At 30.0% G+C, this 27,930-nt stretch overlaps 1 protein-coding gene across 2 annotated transcripts; it reads left to right on the forward strand.

The window, feature by feature from the left end:
• On the forward strand, window positions 1-27,538 carry LOC134695796 (TBC1 domain family member 19-like). 2 transcript variants are annotated; one of them, XM_063557204.1, is made up of 18 exons: window positions 1-332; window positions 3,826-3,898; window positions 4,822-4,943; window positions 5,411-5,485; window positions 7,977-8,040; window positions 8,981-9,013; window positions 10,678-10,771; window positions 11,451-11,511; window positions 11,868-11,979; window positions 12,592-12,704; window positions 13,862-13,936; window positions 14,252-14,314; window positions 15,193-15,355; window positions 22,505-22,614; window positions 23,572-23,663; window positions 24,625-24,740; window positions 25,428-25,498; window positions 26,847-27,538. In XM_063557204.1, the coding sequence occupies exons 1-18, from the start codon at window positions 237-239 to the stop codon at window positions 26,913-26,915; spliced, it is 1,602 nt and encodes a 533-aa protein (XP_063413274.1). In that variant the 5' UTR covers window positions 1-236; the 3' UTR covers window positions 26,916-27,538. The 2 variants fall into 2 exon arrangements, with proteins under 2 accessions (XP_063413274.1, XP_063413275.1); XM_063557205.1 differs by lacking the exon at window positions 8,981-9,013.
• The last annotated feature ends 392 nt before the right edge of the window (window positions 27,539-27,930 follow it).

Below are 27,930 nucleotides of genomic sequence, written 5' to 3' on the forward strand. Positions count from 1 at the left end.
TTCATTAAAATGCTTGTATAAAATAAATTCCCTATTTTTAAAAAAAAGGACCGTAGTTTTACTGCAATTCAGTGCACATACCTTCATCTTCAAAGATATTGATTAACGAAGTGAAACAGCAGTACAATTCATATATATGTCGCGATTTCTAACACCATAAAGATCATACTATTCGCCAGACATCAAGTGTTGCTATGGACTCTTTATATTCGCAAATAATTTAGTTAAAATAGAACATGACAGACCCAAATCTATCAAAGATTTTCATGCAAACACTGATTGAGGACTTGAAATCTTCAAAAATTTATACAGATCTTCAAAATGCTGCACAGGTGTGTATGTATTGTAGGTAAAACCCTCCTTTCAAAGGGAGTACACTAATTGTTAGTCCAAATAAATTATTATAACGTCTTGAAAGGATATTATAATCTTGGCAGTGTCTGCGCATACCCACATGCGGGTACGAATAGTCAAATTGCCGTTCTAGGCTGCGCGTACCCACATCCGGTTTTCTAATAAAATGCCATTGAATCGGGAATGAAACGTGAAATATGTACGAAAATTATTGATAGTATGGGAATTTCGTGTAGAACGAGTGAAGAATATGAAAAAATAATATTTTCAAATTATATTTATTATTTAAAATTAAAAGCACAATGACAAATGAATGATGGAAAATTAAACTGTACAGGCCCTGAAAAGAAAAAAAAGTAAAATAAAACTACTAAAATTAAAGCTGGAGTTTATAAAAATTAAAGAAGCTAGTTATAATATCAATTTAAACCAATTACAATAGATTCATGTCACTAATTAAGATTTGTAACATATGATTGTTTTGGCACAGATTTCAACCCCGGGCTGCATATTTCAAATGTTGCCAGCCTACTTTCACGTTTCATTATTCATTATTACTTGCTTCTTTAAATTTAAATTTTAATAAACTCATGCTTTAAATTTAGTAGTTTTATATATTTCAAAATGTTAGTTTCTGTTTTATATTTTACTTAAAGATTATTTTAAAATATCATATGGGTATATTTTTAATTTATAAAAAAATTATTCTTTAAATTTGCATTAAAATTTTATAATAGTATTAATTTCTATCATGTTTTTCTTTTACAGGGACTGTTTTCCATCATTATGCCTTTTACAGGGACTGTTTTCCATCATTGTGCATTTAATTTTGCAATGATTACTATGTATCATTATTTAATAAATACAATTTAAAATATTATTTTTCATACTTTTCACTCGTTCTATACGATATCCCCATTCTATCGATAATTTCCGTAGATATTTCACGTTTTATACCCGATCCAATGGCATTTTATTAGAAAACCGGATGTGGGAAGGCGCAGCCTAGAACGGCAATTTGACTATTCGTACCCGCATGCGGGTACGCGCAGACACTGCCTATAATCTTTTTTCTGGCCCACTTGAACTATTTACTTCATACAACAATCACTTTTTCATTATGGCGTGACACGTCAGATATTTTGTATAATGGCGACAACATTTTACAGGAACTTATAAATGTGATGTCCAGTACCACGATTTCACGAGAAATAGGAGAAAACGTAATATCCCCAAAACAAACTGATATATCCCGAGAACAAGATTTTTAATGGTGTTATAGGTGTTGCACTGCTTAAATTAGTGTAAAAGCATACACTAATAAGGTTTAAGGTGTTCATATTTAATAAAGGTACACGCAATCTTAATAAATTTTTTATCTTGAATCTTGTTGTATCTGTTCCAGACCATATAAGTATTTGGACCATACGTGTACTATCTGGACCGTATATGTACAAAAAATGTATGACCATTAAATTTAAACAAACATTTATCGAAATCTTTATTTTTAGTTTTACAAATTGTTATTATTACAATTAGATCGATAAAATGAACAAACGAACATTCGAAATTAAATATGTGTTGAACTGTACATCTGAATCCTATTTTTGCACTTGCTACCACACTCAGCATGCTCAGTAACATAATATTATTTTACATTTACATGTTTATGTTTGCAGTTCATGCATGTTCCTAAGCTTTGCATTTTTTTTTAATATTCTTAAACAATTGTCATGGATCCCACATTATGCTTACTTCTGATATCTTCAATTTCAGTGAGCATAATTCAATACAGAAAAAAAATATAATGTATAACATAGACATGCTAAATATAAGAGATTAACAGATTTAATTAGCGTGCTTTTTTAAGTAATTAAAATCTAAAGTGTGTATTTCAATTACAATTGAACTTTTTATATAAATTTGAGAGTTAAGTTGTGTTGATCTGTTATATGCATTTGTATCTAATAAACTTGACTAACTTCTTAATATTAATCAGACCGTACGCGTACGGTCCATCCGTATGAGTATTTGGAAAAAGTACGCGTACGGTCCAAATACTCATACGGTCTGGAACATATCCAACGAATGACAGGACTGAATAACAGGACCAAATGAAAAATGCTAATAACTTTTTTATTTCTCAAAGGATTTTTTTAAAATTTAAAAAAAAATATAGTAAGATTTTATCATTTTGTATATCTATGTATGAAGAAAAAAATAGATTTCTTTTTTTAACAACGTTAGAAAACGCCTGTGACCTGACCAACGCTGAAAATGACAGGGCCAACATTGACAATAACTGTACCAAATAAAAATGCTATTAAAATAACTTTTTTATTTTTCAAAGGAATTATATTTGTATATTAAATTTGAAATATAAAATAAGATGTCATCGTTCAATACATGAATTTCCGAATGAAGCCTTTGTTAACTGATATCAAACTGGTTGCAAACTAGTGGTTTTGATAAACCCCAAAAACGCGACATGATTTTTTTTTCGGAATTTACTCATGTTCTAGTGAAGCCATTTGTATATATACAGGCATCTTTGTCGGAATTAAAATAAAAACAAAAAACTTATAAATATATCTATTCATTTTGTCTTTATATCTCATACATAAACATTTTACCAAGCTGACCGCTTTCTTATATTACTTATTAGATGGTGCACATCAAAGTCGTGCAAAAGCAAATTTAAATGTATGTATGTTTCATTATGACACGTTATACTGATTGGCTAACAGCACATCTCATGTTAATCGTTAAGTAATTGCATTACACAGTATAATTTATCATCATGATTAGACAGGATCCCACAATAAAGTGTGCACAGGTGAATTAAATAAAACTTAATCATGTTGATAAAAATTGTGTTTTCACGATCATGATGATCATAGCCTGATAGCTAAAAAATGTAATTATAATTATTGAATAATTCTTTTTGTAACTTCATAAAGTTATAAAAGCATTGACCGTGTGCACATTTAAGAATGAAGCGCTTCCGCAATTTAAACAAAATGTACCTCTGTCAACGATTTTACATCCCCAACAAAGTTACAAAAATTCTTCAATGCAAGTGTAAAGTGTAATCTGTGTGTACTCTGTATCAGGATACATACATTGTACATGTAAAGATGTGTCACTAGTATTTGCAACAATATTTGCATGTACATATTACAAGAACAATCCCAAACACAATACATGTAATGGATTAACAGTGCCCTCCTCTTTTTATTTGCCCAACTAATGTTTTTGACAAAGCAGTACCCTGCAACATGTGCAATGAGGTAAGCTGGTTGTTATTACAGCAAGGGGTCTGGTGTGCAATGAGGTTAAAATGACCCTACCACATTCTAGACCTCTTCTGGCAGATTTTCATACACTGTTTTTTTTAAACAAAATTTTTACTTTGTCTGATGACTTTTGTGAGGTTTTGCAATTTGTATTTTAATGTTCTATCTTTTTCAGATTGAAATCACCAAACCAGGGGTGAGACTATCAGAATTAAAGAAAGGTGTACAAGCTGGCTTAATTCAATCGGGTAAACAAATGAACAATTCTTAGATTCATTGTTACTCTTGCATGCAGTGAATTTTTATGCCCCATCTAATGTAGTAGAGGGGCATTATGTTTTCTGGTCTGTGCGTCCGTCTGTGCGTCCGTCCGTTCGTCTGTCTGTTCTTCCGTCTGTTCTTCCTGCTTCAGGTTAAAGTTTTTGGTCAAGGTAGTTTTTGATGAAGCTGAAGTCCAACCAACTCGAAACTTAGTACAAATGTTGCTTATGATATAGATCATGATGATCTTTCCAATTTCAATGAATTTAAAAGCCAAATTAGACTTTAGACCCCAATTTTACGGTCCACTGAACATAGAAAATATAAGTGCATTTGTCGGGTTAAGTTTTTGGTCTAGGTAGTTTTTGATGAAGTTTGAGTCCAATCAACTTGAAACTTAGTACACATGTTCCCTATGGTTGACCTTTCTAATTTTAATGCCAAATCACATTTTTAACCCAATTCCATGGTCCATTAAATATGTAAAATGATAGAGCGAGTGAGGCATCCATTTACTTTGGACACATTCTTTATCTAATTTATTACTCAGATTTGATTTTGAAATTTCTCAAATTCTTACACAATTTATTCTCTTTCTCAATTTATTCTCTTTCTCTACATTATATTTTTTTTTATTAAATCAAAGTGTGGTTGTTTGATTTCAGTTTTTCATTGGTCAAAATTCAATCAAATATCTATGAACTATCATAGTTGTCAACAACTATTACAGCTATTTTACAAAATGACAAATGGCATGTGTTAAAGACCTTACTTTTACCTTTAATGGTTTACCTTTACATATGGTGACTTGGATGGGGAGTTTTCTCATTGGCACTCATACCACATCTTATATCTGTATAACAAATTATAACATTGGTACAGCTAAATGCATCAGACCCTTTTGTTACAGGATGGGACAAGAGGTTAAAGAATGCAGTTTTCAAATACCTACAGACAAAACCAAAGTTACAATACCCAGTAACACCACCAGAACATTCTAAAGAACCCCTTCTGTATCTCAGAAAAGCTCAGGTAAAGTATCATTCAGAATCCTGTTTCATAGAATTTAGCCTCACAAATTATCTTAACATAGAAAATTCCTGTAAACACTATCATATATATATGCATGATCTGTGAAACCTTACAATTTCAATCAAAATTATTTCTGTAGTGATGTATTAATTTTGAAAAATATAAAAAATATACCGTATGTTATTAATATACATGTAAGTATTTTAAACATTAGTTATGGATTAAAAATAATGCACTAAATATGCATTAAGGAATCAATGACAGAAGCTGGAATACTTTCTGTTGTTTATAAATTGTTAAAAAAACAACATTCAATAGGTTTCATGTTGCTTTAAAGCCAGAAAACTTTATAAAAATCCAAATGGAACAATTATACAAAGATGAAAAAAGCTAATACTATTTCTTTGTTGATACATATTATTATATAGTTTCACTGTATATAGATGATTATATTGTATTTTATTTAGCATGCATGGGAGAAAAGAATACTGAAGAGTTTAAATAGCATGTGTACAGAATTGAATATACCTCTAGCCAGGAAGGTAAGTTAAAAATGTTCTTCAGGGGTCAAAAGATGAAAAATACACTAAATATTTTGTGTATGAACTAAACCCTCTGCATCTTCATTCCAAGTCTTTCAAGTAGAACAAAATCTACATTGTAAAGGAAGCTCATATCAAATGGCACAGGGATGACAAAATGTTCAAAGGAGAAAAAAGTATGTCTGCTTTTAGTTGATAAACTATATATTATACAAATATAGCCTTTGTATGAGGTCGATACAAGGATATATTGACCTGAAAGAAGTATATTGACTGAGGACGAAGTCCGAGGTCGATATACTTCTTTGGGTCGATATATCCTGTATTGAATTTGACCTCATACAAAGACTATATTTGTTATATTATTAATTTCCGACCATATATGTATCAAAATCGTCATTAAGGCCACACCAATTTGATTCCTTGTTCGACGGACCCGCCCGCACCTATTTTTTTCAAAACAGATTTTTGTTATTTTTATTATATTCCCGCTTCCTGCATCCGGAAATGAAATCATGTCCATTTCCCACACCGTTTTTTTGTAAATATTATATAAAGATATTAACATTTGTTTTTTTAAAATCACAGTCTAGCCTTTATATGACGATTTTAAACCTATTAGCACCCCACAACACTGTAAATATCTGCGAGAATATTTGTTTCAGCATGAAACCAATTTATTTCAAGCGGGGGTGCTCCGATATAAATAGAAATACCAGTACAGAACAAAACGTTGGTTTCTTTCCCCCTAACTTATTTCCCTATCAAAAAAATGTTCGTTGTTAAAATAAAGTACAAAGAACTTCTGAAGGATTTGCCTTCAACTGCAATAATAATGTATGGTTACGGTCATACCCGCTGCAGGTTTGTTACCACCTGTCATGGTTGATTCGCGGACCTGTCGTTCAGCAGTTATAGTTTGTTGATGTGGTTCATTGGTATTTTCCCGTTTGGAAATATAATTTAGATCGTTGATTTTCCAGTTCGAATTGTGTACAATACTAAGTTGTGGTCCCTTATAGCTTGCTGGTTGGTCTTGATCAAAGCTCTGTGTAAAAGGCCGTACTTTGACTTATGTTTGTTATTATGAGGTTGGACCAACCCTCCCTCAGACAAGGGCCTTGAAGGGGTCATTTTACCATGTTTACTGTTGTAGAAAAGAAAATAGAAATACTAAGGATTTGTACAGTGCTATTATACAAAACCTTTGACAACTTAGAATGTTTTACTCAAAAAGAGGAGAAATACATTAAATTTTAAACAACTTTTCTAAAGGAGGGATGGGTCCACTTATTTTGAAAATTATTAAACTGTTAAAGTAAATTGTGTTAACATGGTTAAAGTCCAGGAATATTACAAAACGCTTGGACATGTTTTGACCATTTAATACCAAATATTATATAGTTCTTTGGGAAAATATACCGGGTAAGCCCTTTTGTACTTAAAGTGTTTTAACAAAAAAAATATATTATAACTTATTTTGACCACTCATAAAAGGGATATTCATAACATTAAGGGATTGTTCTGAACCTGATTATGACTTGGATGGAGAATTGTCTCATTGTCAGTCACACAAACATAGACCTTATTTAATTATTCAATTTTTTCTTGTTGAACAGGGAAAAATACTTCATAAATTTAAGAAATGTCAAGGTACAAGTGATAAATCAAGTTTTATTATAGTCAAAACCTACTATTTTATGTTTACAAAAAAAAATTATAATCGCTCGCCTTTACTTTTTAAGCTTCGCCTCAAAAATTTTCAAATTAAATATTTTTTTATTAAAATTTTCAAATCGCTTGCTCGCCCCAATTTTTGGAGTCCAAAAATCCGTAGAACAAGAAATTAAATTGGTGAGGCCTTAGGTTTGTTGGAATTTTATAAATGTTACATCAATTTGTCTCCTTGACAATAACAACATATTAGTTGTTATTTAATTTACTTTTTTTTTTACATCTTATGTATTTGAAGATTTTTTTCGTCAAATTATTGATCACAGATATCATGTGTTTCAAAACGTTAAACAATATCCTGAAATTCATTACATGACGTCACAAAGTATATCGGTTTTTAGATATTCTAAAAATAACCATGCGATATGCATTTTGCCGGTCAATATGCTTTTTGCTATACGCCGTTTTCTCTCTACCTTCGAAAATATAGTTTAACATGTGACTATGCCTAAACGAATCAAATTTGTTAAATAATACGAATTAATAATATTATATGATATCACAGCTAGCACAACATAAGAACAAATGTAAAAATCAGTAGAAAAAGGCTAACTTCATTAGATCAGCACTAACAAAATAAAAGATATTACATACTGATATTGAAAGTTACTAGCTCTTAGACTAGTAGATAGTTCTCTCATTGGCAATCAAACCACATCTCCTTATTATTATATAAAATCTTGATGATTCAAAATACTTCTCAACAAAAACATAAAAAAACTATATTGCAGTTAATAATTGGATTATTTTTTCTCAGCGTCCAGAAAAAGAGCAAAAAGAAATGAATTCTAAATGGACAGAACTTGGAGTGGAAGGTCCAGGTTAGTAGTTTAACAGCTAGATTCTGCAGACTATATATAATTTAGAGCCAGGACACATTTAAAACATATTAAGGTGTGATTGCAAGGAAATTAAATAAAAAGAAAAACTCTCTATAGTCTATGAACTATCACTTATAGTTCATGTATTCGATGATGTATCACAATTTCTCGAATTCTTCGTCAACTTATCCCTTTCTGCACCCATTGTATAAAAAAAAAAAAAACATGTGGTTCGTTTGATCTCAGTACTTCATTAGTTAAAATCTGATTATGACGTCCAATCTTCTTGCTTTCCACTGAAATTTCTATTGTGACGGCATGAAAAAAGGCAACCATGCTTGATGACGTCACATAGAAAGAACACATCTTTGTGCAGATCATTTGAATAGAAGGAATAAGTTTGCCTGCATAATGTTAGAAAATCATTAGAGAAACAGATTCCGCCACTACATCTCATGTAATACAATATTTATCCACTCTCGACAGTTAAATTTAAAAAATTTAAAACGCTCGGGCAAACTCGAGTTTTAAATTCGAAAATTTAACTGTCTCGAGTGGATAAATATCGTATTATACTCGATGCAGTGATAGAATCTATATATATATATCTGTACTTTTGCTATAAATATTTCAGTTTCTTATCATTTTAGGAAAAGGGATATTTTTCATATTGAACACTTATCACTTTTGATTTGCTGTGATATTGAACTTTGTAATTAAGAGCTGACTTATGATTTGTTTTTTTTTATCTTTCTCAATACTTCAGTAAAATTATTAAATAAAAACAAGATATTAAATGCCATTGTAAGAACAAAAAGAAAGCATGTACCTTTCAAATAAAAGTGTTTTTTAGGAAACTTGGATGATTTCTTGCTAAAATGTAAGATTAAGAAATAATTGCAGAATAATGAAAGGGAGATAATTGTATATTTTATTTCAGACATTTTATATTCAGAGGATTATATCATACATGGTATTGTTGCAGGAGTTGTTCTGTTCATTTTGTATTGTGGATAACTGTTGCAGCAATTGTTCTGTTCATTTTGTATTGTGGTTTAATGTTATATCTATTTGGGTTATTTAAATACAGGTTATATTTACTGTTAAATTGTGTTGCAGGTATATCATTAACAAAAGTCTATCACTACTTGTACACAGTAATTAAACTGTTTAATTTATATTTTATTTCTCTAGGATACTTTTCTGTCAAAGTTAAGTCTAATTAGAAAAATCTATTTAGCAGTCCTTACCAATTCAGTTGATGCATGCTTATATATAGAGTTACATCAGATTTCATTGAGTGTGTAGGTAAAGGTAATATCTTTGGTTAGCTTGCTTGTTAGTTGAACAGTGAATTCATTATCAGGTCAGGTATACTACCCTTCTTTTGAAGTAGCATAGTATAACAGACGGATAGATTGGTTATCTACAGGACTAGTCTACCCTTAAAGGAGAGTAGTTTACCTGACCTAACAATGACTTCACGGTTCAGCTAACAAGCAAGCTAACCAACGATATTACCTTTGGATACACACTCAATGAAATCTGCTGTAGCTATAATCAATTTAGAAATACTTTAATATGCTTATTTTACAAGCTTTTCCTCAAAAATATTTACAGGTTGCATTCTGTATTTCTTAGAACTTTACATGAATGAAAGAACTTTGAAAAATTTAACCAAACAGAATATGTGCTCAAAGTACCTGATGTTTTAGAAATGATCCTTATATCACTGTAAATCTTACAATTTTTTTTAAAATCCAGAAAAAAACACATTATAATAAAGTTTGCTCTTCTTATTCAATCTTTGATTTGACTTGAATTAACGATGATGCTTTAAATAATTATTCAAATTAAAACTTGACTGAGAATTAAATCTGTTTTATTGGACAATCAGTTATTTCAGCAATTTCCTCAAGGCTTAGGATTAGGAAACGCTGTTTTGAACATGATATATATTCAACATGTCTGTGAGCATTCTGAAAATATATTAGATCTTTCCTTTCAAATGTAGGTGTGTAATATTTATCAAGTAGACATTTATTAGAACATTAATTCCCCAAATATATATATTATGTATGGATAAAGTCATCAATGAAATAGAACATTGGCCAGTGCACATTATATATGTATACATTTTATATGTACAACAGATATAACACTGTTTAATTGAGACTAATGTGGACACCCACAACTGACCAACCTTTACATTTATTATTTCCCTTTATATTCCCTCATGCAAAATCTAAACATTGAAAGACAAAATCTTTATTTATGTTTTATATTTGTGCAGTCTTGTAGAACTGCAATGTGGTAATTAATGATGAATATTTCTTAAGAGATTTTTACAATTGCTTGAATTGTAAAATGTAGATTTTTTTATATAAGTGCTTAGATATTTATGTGGTTTTGTTTGATTTCAAGACACAGATAAATAATAGTTATATCTGCTTTATTAAGGTCTTTTAATTCATTGCCTATCTTTAAGTTTGAATACACATTACTTGCATATCCATATAACTTACAAATAAAAATAACAGATAATGATATGTTTGGTATGACTTTTTGTCACATAATTGTATATAATTCATATTAAAAGAAATGATTTTTATTTATGTTTTTTTTTCTTTTTTTTAGACCTCACCCAAATCAGACCAGTTTACGCACCAAAAGATTTCCTTGAAGTGATTGTAGGCATACAGAATCCTAACTACCACGGCGACAACAATGGGTACATGTTTTGAATAAAGGCAACAGTAGTATATAGCTGTTCCAAATTCATAAATCGATTGAGAAAAAAAAACAATCTTGGTATTTTTTATTCTTCTAGTTTTCATGCTGTTAGGCTACCGGACTGGTAGAATCTTAGGTTAAAACATATTGTATTAGTTATGGTTTTTATTAGCATAACAATAATCTTTACTAAATGAGGGCACCTGCTAAATCAAGGGTTATGTGTTTCAATTTTTTTTTTAGAAAACACTCCATTTACATGTCTTGATGAAACCAAACAATTTTTTTTCTTAAAATAAAATAAATGTATTTGTATTCAAATAGATTCATGCCTATCTTGTTTACAATCCATGTCCATTATTACATAAAAGGTCAAATGACAAGAAATGGTAATTGATAGTTTCTGGTAGGTTACCATTAGTTTACATTATCAATGATTATATGACGTTTCTCCCCTCACAAAATATTTGAAATTGTTGAATACAAAGCTTTTTATACACCCACTCCGAAAGAGAGTACACTGATTGACATGTAACCTGGTTTACAGTATAGTATTGGTATTTTCTGGCATAAATTCAGTGCATTGAAAGTACTACTTAGTATTCAGTTGTGAACAATATTATATAGCATTGAAGAATCATGGTGAAAAATACATGATCTTTTTTTTTTTTTTACAGATTTTTTCCACTATGGGGAATAGTTCAAGTTCCTGTCAAAGTCAAAAGTATAAATTTACTGGTAAGTTAATGTCCTGTTATAATAAAGGGGAGACTTGTGAAAATCAAGGGGAGACTTTTTTGAAATAGACTTATAGATTTTTCCAATTGGTAACAATAGGGTCTTCTTGTGAGATACAGACTTTATTACTATTAAAAGCATTTTGTGAATGAAAGTAACTACAAGGTGTCTGTTTAAAAATAAAAAGCATGTCTTATAATGACTGATTAGAATATGTCTTACTTTAAATTCTGAATAGCATGTTATCGTCATTTTAATCCTACAGCACAAATTCAGTGATAAGTCTCAATAGATGAAAGGTACTTACCCATTCAAATGCCATAATAATTATACAAACCTATCATTTTATCTGCCAGAGATTACAGTACAGTGAGATGGCTATTAACCAGTGTCAATCTGGTATAGATGATTCTACTGATATACCTTCTGAGTTGTTTGACTTAGACAGGAGTAAACTTGGGAAAAAAGGTAGGTCTCAGGTTAGAGGTTAGAAGTCAGTATCATTTAGTTTTAAGGTTTGAGGTTAGAGGTCTGCATCATTTTATTGGCTAAACTTTTAAGATTTTGATGTGGGCAGAAGTAAATGTTGTATGATGAGATGATAATGGTAAAGGAAATAATGAATTCTGATTTTTGTGCTAATGTAAAGTTAAAGCATACCTCTTATTGGATGATGCATTTTTATGCACCTGTCTGTGTGGGAGGCATTAAGTGTAAGGCTTCACAGTTTGTCCTCTGTCTATCCTTTAGTCTGTCCTTCCATCTATTCCATTTACATTTCCACTCTAGAAATTAACTTTTTAGTCATACAAATTTTATGAAACTTAATTCATTGCTAAGAACCAAACCAAGCAGAAAGAGTTTAAATTTGGACAGGAATCACTTACTGTTCTAGAGTTGTGCCTCTTCATAACTTGTAAAATTGCAATTTTGTTCACTTCAGCACTCTATCTGAAGCTTGTCTTTGCAAATTTCATGAAACTCAAACACAAAGCTAAATAACCAAAATATAAGACAGAGTTGAGTTTTTGTTCTTGGACACATTCTTCTTTTGTTTAAAAATTGATTTGTATTTTACAGTTGTCAATGCAAACCATGGTCCAGTAGCACAAGAGTTCTCTAAGAAAGGATGTCCAAGTGGCTTAAGAGCCACACTATGGGCTCAGATGTTATGTGTGGAAGTGGATGATGTGGTAAGATCATAACTGTTTTAATACATACATATATAATCTACCCTCTCAACTTCTACATAGTGTTTTTGTCTGACATTTTTATTTATTTTTTATTTTCAACAATTCCAATATATATAAAAGAAATAGATAATAACGGACCATCTTAACCCAAAACGAGCCTTAAGGAGGAAAAGAACAGTGATAGGAAATTATTTCTCTTTAACAGAATTCATTTGAAATTAAAAGCACTCCATTTCGTATTCTTCAAATTCAATCTGATGCTTTCGAAAATATGTTAATAAAACATACAACCCTCGATATACAACCATTTTTACAGATAACAGCTGGCCATTCCCGATAGTTTGATGAACAAACACATAGTTAAAATTCAATATAGACTAGTGATGTTTATACTTTGTCCTTTACTCTTGGGGACTGAAACATTTTACAGCATTCCTGAAGCAAATAGAAGCAGTACCTCTGGCCAAGGGAAGCCAGTCGAAATGGTACGGAATTGAGGATAAAATGTCGTCTATTTTGGGGAAGAAAGTTAACAGAACATTCAGACCGCACAAACTATACAGTCTATACACAGCCTGACAACTTATTGTATTAATGTTTCCAGGTTGCAAGAGGACAAACACATGTTGGCAGAATAATTTTAACAAACATTTTCACAACAAAAACATTTTATTTTAATTTCTTTTTATAGTTTATGTACATACTTACAATGAACTTTCACTTTCACTTTCAGTACGTTGCTATTAATAACATAACTTACCATTATAACATTGTGACGTTTAAATTTTAACAACCCGATTTTGTACTTCAACATAATTTTATGTATTGTTTTTATCCTGATGACGGTGCCCAAGGCACCGAAACATGTCGATCAATAAATTTCTGCAGAAGTCCCTAAAGTGTTGTTGTTATAAGACTCTCTACATTTTATGTTTTTTATCATTACGACCCTGCATACCCTCGGGTATTCACTTTATGGACACTACCGTACTACAGACTCACCAGGCGTTGGTTCATTTTTGTTTGTAATTCCAATATATATATAATTAATAATGTCACTTAAAAAAGAAGTTGTAGCACTGGCTTAAATAGTTTTACAAGGATCACTGATATTAGCATGATTAGTTGAAATATAAACATAATATTACTTATTTCAGGACAAACTTTACTATGAACAGTTGAAGACCAGTGTTTTACACCATGACCTGTTAGTGGACAGCTTACTGTACAAGGTAAATTTTGTGGATCTCCCATTGATTGATATATCATTTGATAGTTAATGCCCAATGCCTAGTTAACAATGCATGTTCAGAATGAAAATATGGTAATTAATGTGAAATTTCCATTACATTGCTTTCTATTAAACTATGGACTTACTCTTTTCAATATAAAGTGTAAAACAAAACAAAAACTTTGAGTTATTCTCCTTCTTTGCAACTTTCAAAGACAAGAATGTCTCACCATTGTACAGCATGTTTCAGTTTGAAAGTGCTAGTATGAAAGTATTACATGTAGTTATTTTAATGAGTGTTTTTCTTTATTTACAGGATGTCAAACTTACAGCCACCAATGATGACCAATATTTTGTGTTTGAAGATTTCCTTTATCAGGTAGGGTTATGGAACGTATGTGGATATGAGACTTCTATTATTGTTTGAAGATTTCCTTTATCAGGTAGGGTTATTGAACCTATGTGGATATGAGACTTCTATTATTGTTTGAAGATTTCCTTTATCGGGTAGGGTTATTGAACCTATGTGGATATGAGACTTCTATTATTGTTTGAAGATTTCCTTTATCAGGTAGGGTTATTGAACCTATGTGGATATGAGACTTCTATTATTGTTTGAAGATTTCCTTTATCAGGTAGGGTTATGGAACGTATGTGGATATGAGACTTCTATTCTTTTATATTAGTGCCCTTCGTATATAGCTCATCAGGACCTTTAGGCCATTTAAACCATTTCCTATAATAATCTACCATCATTCATCAGCTCAACTGACCAGTATTATGTGGATGTGACTCACTTTAAATATTTGTAGGTTACTGGTATATTATGTTTAAGAATATAAGAATCCTCAGGTATTGACAGGTATGCAAGTATACATTTTTTCTAGAACAAGACATGGTTGGTTTATGATTTATCAATTAATTGAATGGAAGGGTAGTTGTTTAAGATTTTGAAAACCTTTGCATAACCAGAATTACCTGAAAACATGACAATATCTGACAACAGTCTTCTAACAACATGAACAATAAAACAACTTGAACAAATACAGTTATCCTTCTTTTTATGTATTTGCAAAAACCTGTAGCATGCTTGTATAATTTTGTTTGCCAGCATTTATGAGGTTCTTTCTTGTCTCAGTGAACTTCTTATTATTGAAACAGATTATATATTAATCTATCCATTTAGTGAGTCAGTACCCTAAATAAAAAGGTTCTGAAATATTTTTCATTAACATGATTTTTTTTTTATTATTTCAGGTTTTATTGCCATTCTCCAGAGATACCTTTGTGCTAAATCATTTTTCACAGAACAGTGCTACACCTCCTAAATCATATATCAGAGGAAAGTTAGGTGTGGAAGAATTCTCTGTTTTATACCCACCTAATGGGGTCATTCCATTCCATGGATTTGCAATGTATGGTAGGTTACAATGTTATTATATATTGAAGTCAAGATTCTGAGGATTCATTTATATTAATAAAGGGGTATCAATTTTTGTGGTTCGAGAAAATCTTGCATTTTTGTGGATTTTTGATTCTGTTGTTTTGTTTAAGTCTTTATATAACCCAAAAGCAAATTTGTGATTCGTTGAACATTTAAATTCGTGGTTCACCTGTACCAATAAAAACCATTAAAATTGGTATCCCATGATAAATAATGACTCCACAGTGTTCAGGATAAACCAGAATGGTATTTTGTGTGAAGGAACAGCCTTCTATGGTTTAATATGTCATGGCTAGTGCATGTTGTAGACAGGTTAAGAAAAGCTTAAGAGATGAAAATAAAATCAGCCTTGTTGTAGTTGTACATGTCCATCCCATAAGCTTCTTCTTACCTTGACCTCATTTTCATGTATTATTGAAAGTGTTTAGTTTATGTGATGCTCAATCATTTTCAGAATGAGTTTAATCATGATTAATAAAGAACTTGAGTCATTTTCGCATGCACACTTTTGTTTGAAAAACAAATGTAATTTCAAATGAAAAGGTTGCACAAATTTGATAAATGTTCTTTTTATATTTTTCGGCCACAATGAGGTTTGATAGCACTTTATCATTTTACAGAAAGTCTTGTTTAAAGATTATTTACATAGTGGTGAAACTGATTAATACTGGTGGCCAAACCAATGTCTGAAATGCTTAATGTATCAACACTTTTATCTAAATGTCAAGTAGATTGTACATTATTTAAATTAAAAGTTTCTTATTTTTGTTCCTCTTGTGAATCACTTGAACTTACTGAACCAGAGACAGACTATATGTTTGCTCATTTATTGAAAATAAAACCAGAATTTTACAGAGTTAAATTTCAAAAGCTCCCTTCTCTGGTTGATTGATTGATTGATAATTTTGTCAGATGAAAATGCACAATCATGACACTACTTCTCCTGAAATATCCAAATCTCTAGATGATATATAATTTTTTATGGGAGGGTGGTAGTGAGAAAGTTAAACGCTCAGTGCTAAGTAAAGATTATTTAGAAAGGGGGTTAAAAATGACAGATCTAGATTCTTACATAGAAGCAATAAAAATAAATTGGGTTAAAAGACTTACAGATGAAACTTGGGCAAACTGGAAAATTATTCCAACCTACTATCTCAGTGAGTTTAGGGGTAAAAACTGGGTTCTCACAAATCATTAGAAAACATAAAAAACCTGCCTACTTTTTACTTAGAAATCTTAAAATGCTGGATTAAAAATGGTGGCGGGAAGACAAAAAACCCTGAGAATTTTTTAGATATCAGGAAACAAGTTATATGGGGAAATCAATATATTAAGAATCAAGGTAAAAGTTTGTATTTTAAACATTGGATAGAAGAAGATATAATTTTTATTAATGACATAATCATGATAATCAACGATAACGGAGAAATTTCTCAAATTTTTTTAGACAAACTTAAAAGGAAACAAAATAAGATAGCAGAAACATGTATTTTACATAAAGCTATACCCAAATCTTGGAAAGAAACATTAAAGAGTAAAACATCTTCAAATACTAAAATTAATTTTAAACAAGATATAAGGATGGATAGCCATGGACTGTATTACAATCTGGACAAAATTTCATTTAAAGAAATATGTAATATTTTAATTAAATCTAATAAAGAGCTCCCAGTAGGATTCTCTGTATGGAAAAATCATTTCACTTTTGATAACGTTATTTATTTAAAAAGAACAACCTTACTTTTACATTCCATTTTTTAAAAGATAATAGAATGAAAATGTTTAGATGGAAATTACTGCACAATATTACAGCAATTAATCATAATTTGCTTCGTTGGAAAATATCTGATAATCCAAATTGTATGATTTGTTCCAAATGTGATAACTATAATCATTTTTTCTTTAAATGTAAATGGGTAAAAAATTATTGGTCAATAATTTATGAAATATTTGTGTATTTTAATATAGACCAACATGTCTTCTGTCTTAAAAATCTTGTACTTGGATATAAAATTGAAGATATTGAATATAATCCACTTAATCATGTCATAACAATGATTTGTTTTGTGATTTATAAATGTTTTTATTTATCAGAAAAGAGAACTAAATTTGTGAACATGTTGTCAGTTATCAAAAATGAAATTGAAACACAAATCTTATATCATCCAGAGAGTCAATTTTGAAAAAATTTCATAGGAAAATATCAAAACTTTATTTTTTATGTGAATTAGACCTTATATAAATACTACAGTAATTAAATAACAAAAAACTCAATCAATCAATAATTTACAAATCAGTCAAGATCAGGGGTAAATAGCTCCTTCTTTGATCTCTTCGATATACTTCATTCTTACTTACCTGAAATATTCGATTATTATAAGTTTAAAAATTTACACATTTGATAAGTAACTTGACGGCTATTATGAACTACTCACCATTTCATGAAATTATTTGTCAAGCCATGAGGGCCATGAGGTCAACCATGCTTGATCATTCTTGATCATTCTACTTTCGATTAAACTAGTTTTATATAATCAAAACAAATGACGGGCAAAAATCCGGTTATTTGGTGTTCTTATTTTTATTACTTTCTTATATGATTGTTTATATATATAGGATCACTGAATAATATATATGTATTGTGTGCTCGTATAAATACTTTGTGAAATGCAACTAACACACGATATAAATATAAGATATATTTTGCTAATCAAATCCCCTGGTTTCATTAGCGAATTAACAACACAGGGAGGAACCTTAGCGTCATTGTTGTAGCGCTAAGGGACATTGTTCACAACCAGTAGTGAAATAAAAATATTTAAAGTTGAAAAAAAAAAAAAAAAGAAATATCCAAATCTCTTCCAAATAGATAAGAATATTTGTATAATAAGAAATCTTTCATACAAAAGTACTATATAAATAAGGCCGCTAGTTTTCTCGTTTGAATGTTTTTTTAATTGTTTTACATTGTCTTTTCTGGGCCTTTATAGCTGACTATGCGGTATGGGGTTTGCTCATTGTTTATGGCAGTACGGCAATCATACCACATCTTCTGTTTTATATATAAATATTTTTTTTATTATTTGTTTTGTTTATAATTCATAACAAATGGGTGAATAAGGAATTTAATTGCTTTTCATGTAAATCTGAAATAAAAAAAAAATCTGCATTTAATATAAGTACAAATTAAATGAAAAATATACATTTGTCTGTACATAGTATATACTGCTGTCCAACAAGTGTACATATTCATCTGAAAGAACACAAAGGTCTATAACCTCAATCTTAATCAGTTAAGCATTAGCAATATACAAACTCATTTCATTTATTAGAATGGTATTTCTGGAGTTCAGAATCCTCAGTTAATTGGAAGTGTAGGTCAACTAGAGAGCATTGGTCATTTGGTACAGATAATTATTGCTGTAAATAACCATTAAATTGGCTCTTTCAAGGACTCTATTGTTTTTTTTCTTCTGAAATAGATTTCCAATGATTAGGTTTTAGAAAAAAGAAAGAAAGATAAACAAAGTCAGTATCTGAAAAATAATTTTAATCTCGGTAGAAATGTTCACATATAATTTGAGTTTTGAACACTATTTTTCTCAAAATATCAAGTGTGATTTTAAGGATTTATTTTTATTGATATTTAAAAATTTTGGTTTGCATGTCTCATAAACACATTGTTTAGCCTTTGAAAAACTTTAACAATGTTGGTTCAATATTTTGAAGGTAATTTCCAAATGTATTAAGGGGGTCTAGTTGGGGGGTTCTGATCCCAATTCCCGCTTACTGTTTTGTTATATTCCCATATGCGGCTTACACTATATATGTAACCAATTCTAATTTTTTTTTAATTTCCCAAGTTCCTCAAGACTTCATTTCCTGTTTTCACGGCAAAATAATTTGACTTTCACGTGTCACGCTTACAAAAAATCCGCAATCCCACATCACACCAATATTGACTGTGTATGGTGTAGGCATTGCAGTGTTATCAATTGTAAAAGTCAGACAATGACATTCCTGCTGTATTTCAATTCAAATCAGGATTTTTGCTACTTTTTGTTTCTTTTGTTATATAAAAAAAAACACCTCAGTCTATACATGTCACTATTAAACCTTGGAGTCTAGTTAAGAAAAGGCTCACTTAAGACATCTATATTCTATAGAAAAGTTTCTTCTTTAATAAGATAAGATAGAATTGTGAATCATAGTCTATAAATATGATTTAATATGATATACTTAAATTGATATATTTGCCTTTATTAATTTCCACTTTTATATAATACCACAGAAATGGAAATGAATAGATTTGGACAAGCATACTAATAATTCATTTTGATATCTAGATTTACACAACTTATATAATATATTTTCTAAAAATGTTTCTCTTGTAATGTCATGAGTGCGATATAATTGAATTTATATAAGAAGTATGACCTTATTTTATACTGGTGGATTGAAGTATTAAAGCAACCGTCCATATTTTGATTGAATATACACCTTTGACCTAAGACTATATGTCTATGGTCAATTTGTAGATTAAACTTGGCATAACTTTAGTGACAATAATTATAAGAATTTACATAAACCAATCTTATGGATTAGATTCTGACAACTATAAGGGTTTTACATAACCTTTGGTTAACGTCGTTATGTAATTTACTTTTATTACGTAAAGCTGAACAGATCGATTTCATGGTGTTATGTCTATAAAATGAAATGAGAAGAAGGCAACCTTAACATTAAACTGTAACAAAAAAGATATTTACACAGGAAATCTTGTCTTTCTTTATTACTCTGCTTGATATCTTTATTTGTATCAATAAAGTTAAGATTGATGTAGTTTCAAACAGAATTAATGAATGCAAAATTTGTAAATATAATATCAGTCAATGCCATATAAGAAACTACAATATCTGGAACTACAATAAAATGATGTCATACAAATCATACTGTAAATTTTTTTTGAAATACACATATATTGGTATTTTTATCTGTTCTTTTAAATTTTCAAATATTGAGCCCCTGCTAGAACTTACTAGGAAAATCATTTTGGATTTTTGTTTTCTTTGAATTTAATTATTTGCTAAGCACTGCTTTTTTACTAGATTTTGTTGCTGAAGGATAGAAATTTTCATCTTGTAATTGTTAGTAAAAACTGATAGATATAAAAAAAGAAGATGTGGTATAATTGCCAATGAGACAACCCTCCACAAGAGACCAAAATGACACAGAAATTAACAACTAAAGGTCATTGTATGGCCTTCGACTATGAGCAAAGACTCCTTTTGACTGTTTAGGCTGAACAAAAGAGAGCATTTAGTACTCTTTTTGACAATTAGAAATAGCTGGTTGAAGCAATGTCCAATTTAATGAATACAGTGACTATATTTTTATTTTTGGAGTTCTTGTTTCTGCATTCATATATAGTAATAGGTGAAACAAGAATTCAAATGGTTAAAAGAAAGATTAATTTTCTAAGAGTCATGTATATATATATAAAATTTGACAAAATCATAAATTAAAGTATCAACAAAAATTACATCTTTCCTTCAATGAACGAAAATTGGTTCCATAATGTCAATGTACTTTATAAAAATCACTGATGGTTTTTTTTTGTCACATGTAATGAGGAGTTTCATAGTGATTGTTTTATTAAAAAACTATTTAATTTAACATTGAAAGAACAATAATTTGTAAGATTCTGTGATTTCTTCTAAGGGGACGTTTATATTGTCAGTTGTCAATTATTTTCACCTTATGAATAAGACAGCCGATAGCTGATATTGCATTAGAAGATGAATTTAGAAGATTACGTAATGCTGTGTGTTTAAATTAAATGTAACAATTTAAGTAAGGTTACATTGTCACTGGTGGTATAATTGGAGAGCTGTGAAGTCTATTGACATTTATTGGATCCACGCTTGTAAAAGACAGTTAGATATAACTTGACATTAGCACAATATGTATGATCAGGGAAGTATTATATTGACGTCAATAATTCCATCATTGTTTGTCCATGGTATGATGTTCTATTTTTGGCCGTTTTGAAATATTTTGTTCAGCCTGTGGTAAAGTTATTTGATGGTTCTATAAATTACAAGATTTTATTGAACAGAATGAATTATACATGTATAACCATTTGTCTTTTCTACAGAACTTATTGAAACTGGATTTAATAATAGGAAATAACTTGATGTTGTAATTGTTCTTGCTTCCTAGAGCCTTTTGCATGTTTTAAATATATAGATGAAGTAGTTGAAAAAAGTGAAATGAACAGGTTAAAATCAGGACATTGGTTTTCTTATCTGAATTGTTTGTTTGACATTTTGATATGTCAATGTCTTTTATAGCTGACTAAACAGCATAGATTGCTCTCATTATTGATAACTATACAGACCACTATAATTACTCTTATCCATGTCATTTTGTCTCAAGTAGATAGGTGGAAAATATTGCCAATTGACAGTCAATACATCTCCGTATTTTCATATAAATTGTTAATTCAGGTATGCCTTATTTTAAAATTCTTTCTTATGTTGGACATCTTCGCTAGCCAAGGGTTAGGATTCACTCCCGCTCTCTATTAGCTACATAAACTTATAATGGTTCTAGACTTATACACAAAATCAATTGGATGAGCTTTTTATCATGTTCATTGCAGTATGAAAATGACTCATTGAAAAAAATCCTTTGTAACTGTACCTTTAATTTTTTGCTCCATATGTTCTAATTTTATGTAGATTCTGTTCCACCAACTAACAAACAATATTGATAAGAAGATGTGGTATGATTGCCAATGATACAACTCTCCATCCAAGCCACAAAGTATAAAAAGATAACAATTATAATTCTAAGTACCGTCCCTCGCTCACACTTAACAGCAAGTTATAAAGGGCCCCAAAATAACTATTGTGGAGAAACCATTCAAACAGGAAAAAACTGGTTCAATCTATATGAGAAACAGGAAACACCTGAACCTCACGACAAACAATGACCACTCAAAAACAGGCTCCTGACAACGAATTGTTTTCTATATTCTTAATCATATTATGCTATTTGTATTTGCTAGTGTTAGTAAATAAGCAAGAATCAATCAATTAATAGTATTTTTTATCATTTCAGTTGCTCCTTTATGTTACCTATATAATGATCCAGTGATATTGTACTATGTGTTCAGAGAGATCTACACTCGCTATTTCTACAGATTACATAGTATATCTTCTCATCACCAGGTTTGTACCATTTATAGACATGATAGATACCGGAGATTCCTTTCCCCCCATAATTACTATTTATAGACATGATAGATACCGGAGATTCCTTTCTCCCCATAATTACTATTTATAGACATGATAGATACTGGAGATTCCTTTCCCCCCATAATTACTATTTATAGACATGATAGATACTGGAGTTTCCTTTCCCCCCATAATTACTATTTATAGACATGATAGATACTGGAGATTCCTTTCCCCCCATAATTACTATTTATAGACATGATAGATACCGGAGATTCCTTTCACCCCATAATTACTATTTATAGACATGATAGATACTGGAGATTCCTTTCCCCCTATAATTACTATTTATAGACATGATAGATACTGGAGATTCCTTTCCCTCCATAATTACTATTTATAGACATGATAGATACCGGAGATTCCTTTCCCCCCATAATTACTATTTATAGACATGATAGATACTGGAGATTCCTTTCCCCCCATAATTACTATTATATTATATTACTTTTATAGACATGATAGATACAGGAGATTCCTTTCCCCCCTAATTACCATTTTAAGTGGATTGAGGAAAGAATTGTATTTCCATGCATACTTGATGTTATTGTTCTCATAAATTCTGTGTACAGCCCTATCAAACATTTGTTTACTTAGTTGAACTCAGAAATTTGTTGTTGTGACTTTATTTACAATACCTTGTATATATATTTTGGTTGTGAAATTTTTGCATGTGAATGAATGGTTTGGCTTTAATTTCAGCTTAAAAAGATTCTTTCCAACCTGACGTGTGTATAATATAAGACATTTATTAAGTATGTTCATTCTTATTGCTTGTTATAACATGGTTATATATCAGACATTTTTGATAACATATTATTGAAAGGTTTGTTTAATGAATTTAAATAATCAAATAAACATTAATAATACAATCTGTTATTTTTCTGGCAGGGAATTGTTGCACTGAGCCTGTTATTTGAAGTTTTACTACAAACCCATGAACCAGAGTTGTTTTTCCATCTTAAGACAGTAGGATGCCAGCCGTAAGTTTCTTTTTAATTGTATATCTCGATTTCAGTATTATATAAATCTATTATAAATGAATATGATTGTTTATGTGATGCAAGGAGCGTTAAGGTGACATAAAAGACAATCTGTTTTGTTATTTATCATTTTACATTTTGCATAAGCCGTTCCTTAAAGAACAAATGATTTTCTGTAAAGGATTGTTTGCAAGAGAAAAACAACAAAATATTAAAAAAAAAAAGAAAGATATATAGCCAGACAAGGACATATCTGTTTGTACTGAAAAGAGTCAAAGAATGAAATGATATGGGAAGATGACAAAGTAATGTCTGGTGAGTCTTAGTACAAGGACATTTATCAACAGGAATTGTCGTATATAAAACAGTTTCTATTGTTAACATTGTACATCTGTGAAATGTTTCTGGTGAAAAGGATTTCATGTAGTTTTGTACATTTAGTGTCTGCTATAATAGGTTGATTAAGTAAAATATTAGATAAAGATGATCTGATTTAAAGGACATATGGCACATGATGCTACCTAAACAAAAAAAGAAGTTACCCAAAGGCTTAGAATCAAATTAATAAGTTTGGAAGGACTGACATTTTCATATAATTTGCAAAGAAGAAAGAAATTACAACACACCACTTTAAAAAAAAACTTAAATTAAAGCATTATAAATCCCACCAAAACTGGATTAGGGGTTAATACACTATTTAAGTAAGTAAAAAAATCCTGCTTTTCATTTAATGTAATTTAATTTAATTTAATTGTATTAAATGAAGGACAGAATGTTGCTACCTAACAAAGGAAATTCCATAATGAGAATTTTTTTGTCATAATCCAACCTACATTCACTGTTGTTCTTGTTATATAGTAGTATAAGTTGATGTTCTAGTTATGATAGTTGGAAAATTTACTATTTTGAATAAGTTTAAATTAATATATACTGCATATTAAAATGGTTAATTTTATTCCAGATTGAAAATAGCTTTTAAGTGGTTAGTGAGAGCGTTTTCTGGCTACCTGTCCAGTGATCAGGTATTGCTGTTGTGGGACCGAATTTTAGCTTACAACTCATTAGAAATCCTACCAGGTAAGCAAAACTAAATTCTTCTGTGTTGATTGAAATATGGTGGTATCAATTTAATGATATTTTGTGCATTGTAAAATTCTAGCACTGGGTATAGGATACAAATATTCATAGAGTATCCTGTTCCTTTGACAATTCCAAAAGTTTTCTTTATTTGGATGGAAACATTTTTGATGCTATTTAGAAAGTACTTTTTGGACCAATTCCTTTCAACATTCTTCATTGGATTGTCAAGACACTTTGTGCTTTAAAGGATCCTTACTTGAAGATGTAAAAATTAGGGGACAGTAATTTGTGAATTTCTTGTTAACAGCATAATTTATTTTGGTAATTTGTGAACTAAATATTTTCACAGGAATTCCACTTTTATGTTTAACACATATTTTTAGGCAATATATCTATAGACGATTAAACAAGGAGGGAATGTCTCATTTTAAAAGTTATAATTCATTTCATATCTCGAACCACCAAAGGATAGTTTGTATATGATGTGGATATCATTAATATAAGTTAATAATGATTTTGAGTTTATACTTAAAAAAACTTAATGATACAATTCCAAATGGCAGCTATGTAAAAGTGCTTTGCCATGAAGCGTCTTTCAAACTTCAAAAGAACTGGCCTTGATAATGAAGAATATACATGTTAACCTTTTGTTTGATTAATATCTACATATCTATTGTTTTTCAGTGTTAGCTGTCGCCATTTTCTCATTTAGGAAAACGAATTTACTGAAAGTGCAATCTTACAATGCAGCAGAGGTAATTATCTTGTAGAAGTACACAAGGATAAAGGCAATATCTCTAGAGTTCAATATCTTCAAATTGAACGCTTTCTTTTATTCTTTTATTGAAAGATGTTTTGTATTGCTTTTAACATGAAGTAGGTACAATTTACATTTCATTGTTTAAATGTAGGTTATTCATTTAAGTAAGAACAAAAGAATGTAAATAAAATAATTAAGCATGTCTTTTTTTAAATAGAAAATCTTCAATTTCGCTTATTGGAAGAAAGTGTTTTAATCATAAATAAAGGCAACAGTAGTATACCGCTGTTCAAAACTCATAAATCCATGGACAAAAAACAAAATCGGGGTAACAAACCAAAACCTAGCGAAACGCATTAAATATAAGAGAACAACGACACAACTTTGGTATTCTAAAACACTACACATATTGACAAATTCATTCACAACAACAAATAAAAAATATGTTTAGAACTTAAAGACCAAACAGTCTATTGTTCATGCGCATCAACTTACGAAACTTGGTTATGACATAAAAGCTCTATGATGTTGTTTCAAGCAATTAAAAAAAAAAGTCAAATTATAACTATTTCACGCTTTTCACGGATTCCAACATGGTGTACGCTTAAAAATATGTCTCCCAGGAAAAGACGAATCAAGTGTCCAGCTGATATATTGTGGAAATTTAACACTAATGGACACAAAAGATACTACACTATATTTAACCTTCGTTCTAATAAAAACAATAAAATATAAACTTTGATCATGACTTTTTTGCGCCAATCTTCATTTCATTTTTTTTATTCTTTCACTTGCGTAGATTTTGTCTTGTATTTCTGCCGATCTGCATTTCATTTTTTTTTTCTCATTTTTGTAAATTTTGTCTTTCATTTGATATGATTGTATACAGGTTACTGGGGTTATTAGATAGGTGAAAGTTATTTTTATGTTCAATCTAAGTTTTCTGGTCTGTGTGTCCGTTTGTCCGTTCGTTCGTCAGTCTGTCCCACTTCAGGTTAAAGTTTTTGGTCAAGGTAGGTTTTGATGAAGTTGAAGTCAAATCAACTTGAAATTCAGTACACATGTTCCCTATGATACAATCCATCTAATTTTAATGCCAAATAAGTGTTTTTACCCCATTTTCAAAGTTACTGAACATAGAAAATAATTGTGGCATTTGTGTTCTATAGACACATTCTTGTTTTTCTTTTTTTTGATGCCAAATGTGAAAGCAAATTTCAACATTACATGTTCTTCTATCATGCTATACTCTGTTATGACCCCCACTTTGAAATGTTTTCTTCTCTTTGCATGTTGTTTTAGCAAAACAACCTCTTTATAATATTTTTTCCTTCTCTTCGCAGGCTGTGTTAGCAGATCTAACAACATTACAAGTAATACCATTAATACAGCTCAGTTTGTTTTCTAAATGAACCCAGTTTTAAAGAGATGTCATGATGGTCTTATAATTGATTTGAAAACTACACATGTGAACTTGAAAAACAAATTTATGTATATATTGCTATTATTATGTTTCTATTGTACATGCTTTTAATCATAATTTGAAAAAAAAATTAGCAATAAAACTGTACCACATATAAGGATTATAACACAAGTCACAAATCTGTGAAGATATTTATAACAACATTTAATTTGTATTTAATGCCATTCATTTGTCCTGCTTGTCTTTAAATAATTCACAATTATACAACATCATGTAAAGTTTCCCTACATTATCATGAACATTTTAAAAGCATTTAAAATGATCTGTCATGAATTTGAATGTCTGTATGATATTATGTCTTTTGTCATTACTACAGGATTGGTGATCTGTACCAATTCTTAATTTTATCTGTTTCAATGTGAATATCATATTACATTTAGGAAATTTTGAAATAACCTTATTAAGTTACACACCAAAAAGAACTGTAAATCAATCTTATAAGATATTGTTTTTAATAATATTGAACAATGTCATTATTTATGTTTTATCAAGAACTGATATTGTGTCATTTGAAGGTGAAAGTTGTGGTTGTGATAATAAATGTTTAATCACTGATATTTCATTGTTTCTAAATTAATTTGCCTTTTGTAACTTTTTGGTTTATTATTCAGACCTTGCAAACACATTATTACTGGAAGAAAAAAAACACTTGCTGACCACACATATAGTACAAGTTTTGAGATTAACATTAAACATAGAAAAACCTATCAATCTTGTTTGTAGATTTACATGTAGCTGGTATTTAAAACATGATATGAAATTAGGTATCGTTAATAGCATTTATATTGAAGTCTGAATATGACTCACAACAACAGTAGTAGCATCACATTAAATTGCCCACGAAAGTGATATATATTTTGTAAATAAAAAATCGGTCATACTTGTGCAGCAATAATACTTAGACAGTCTTCAATTTGTTATTAAATAGTTGAAACCATCTACAA

The sequence above is a fragment of the Mytilus trossulus genome, chromosome 14, assembly GCF_036588685.1.
Source record: "Mytilus trossulus isolate FHL-02 chromosome 14, PNRI_Mtr1.1.1.hap1, whole genome shotgun sequence".
NCBI lineage: Eukaryota > Metazoa > Mollusca > Bivalvia > Mytilida > Mytilidae > Mytilus > Mytilus trossulus.

Excerpts from the sequence above, each read along its gene's own strand:
- LOC134695796 (XM_063557204.1), top strand. The coding sequence starts at position 237 with ATGACAGACCCAAATCTATCAAAGATTTTCATGCAAACACTGATTGAG. Across the intron at positions 10,772-11,450 it reads TACCACGGCGACAACAATGG|ATTTTTTCCACTATGGGGAA; the intron begins GTACATGTTTTG and ends TTTTTTTTACAG. Across the intron at positions 22,615-23,571 it reads GTATATCTTCTCATCACCAG|GGAATTGTTGCACTGAGCCT; the intron begins GTTTGTACCATT and ends TTTTTCTGGCAG.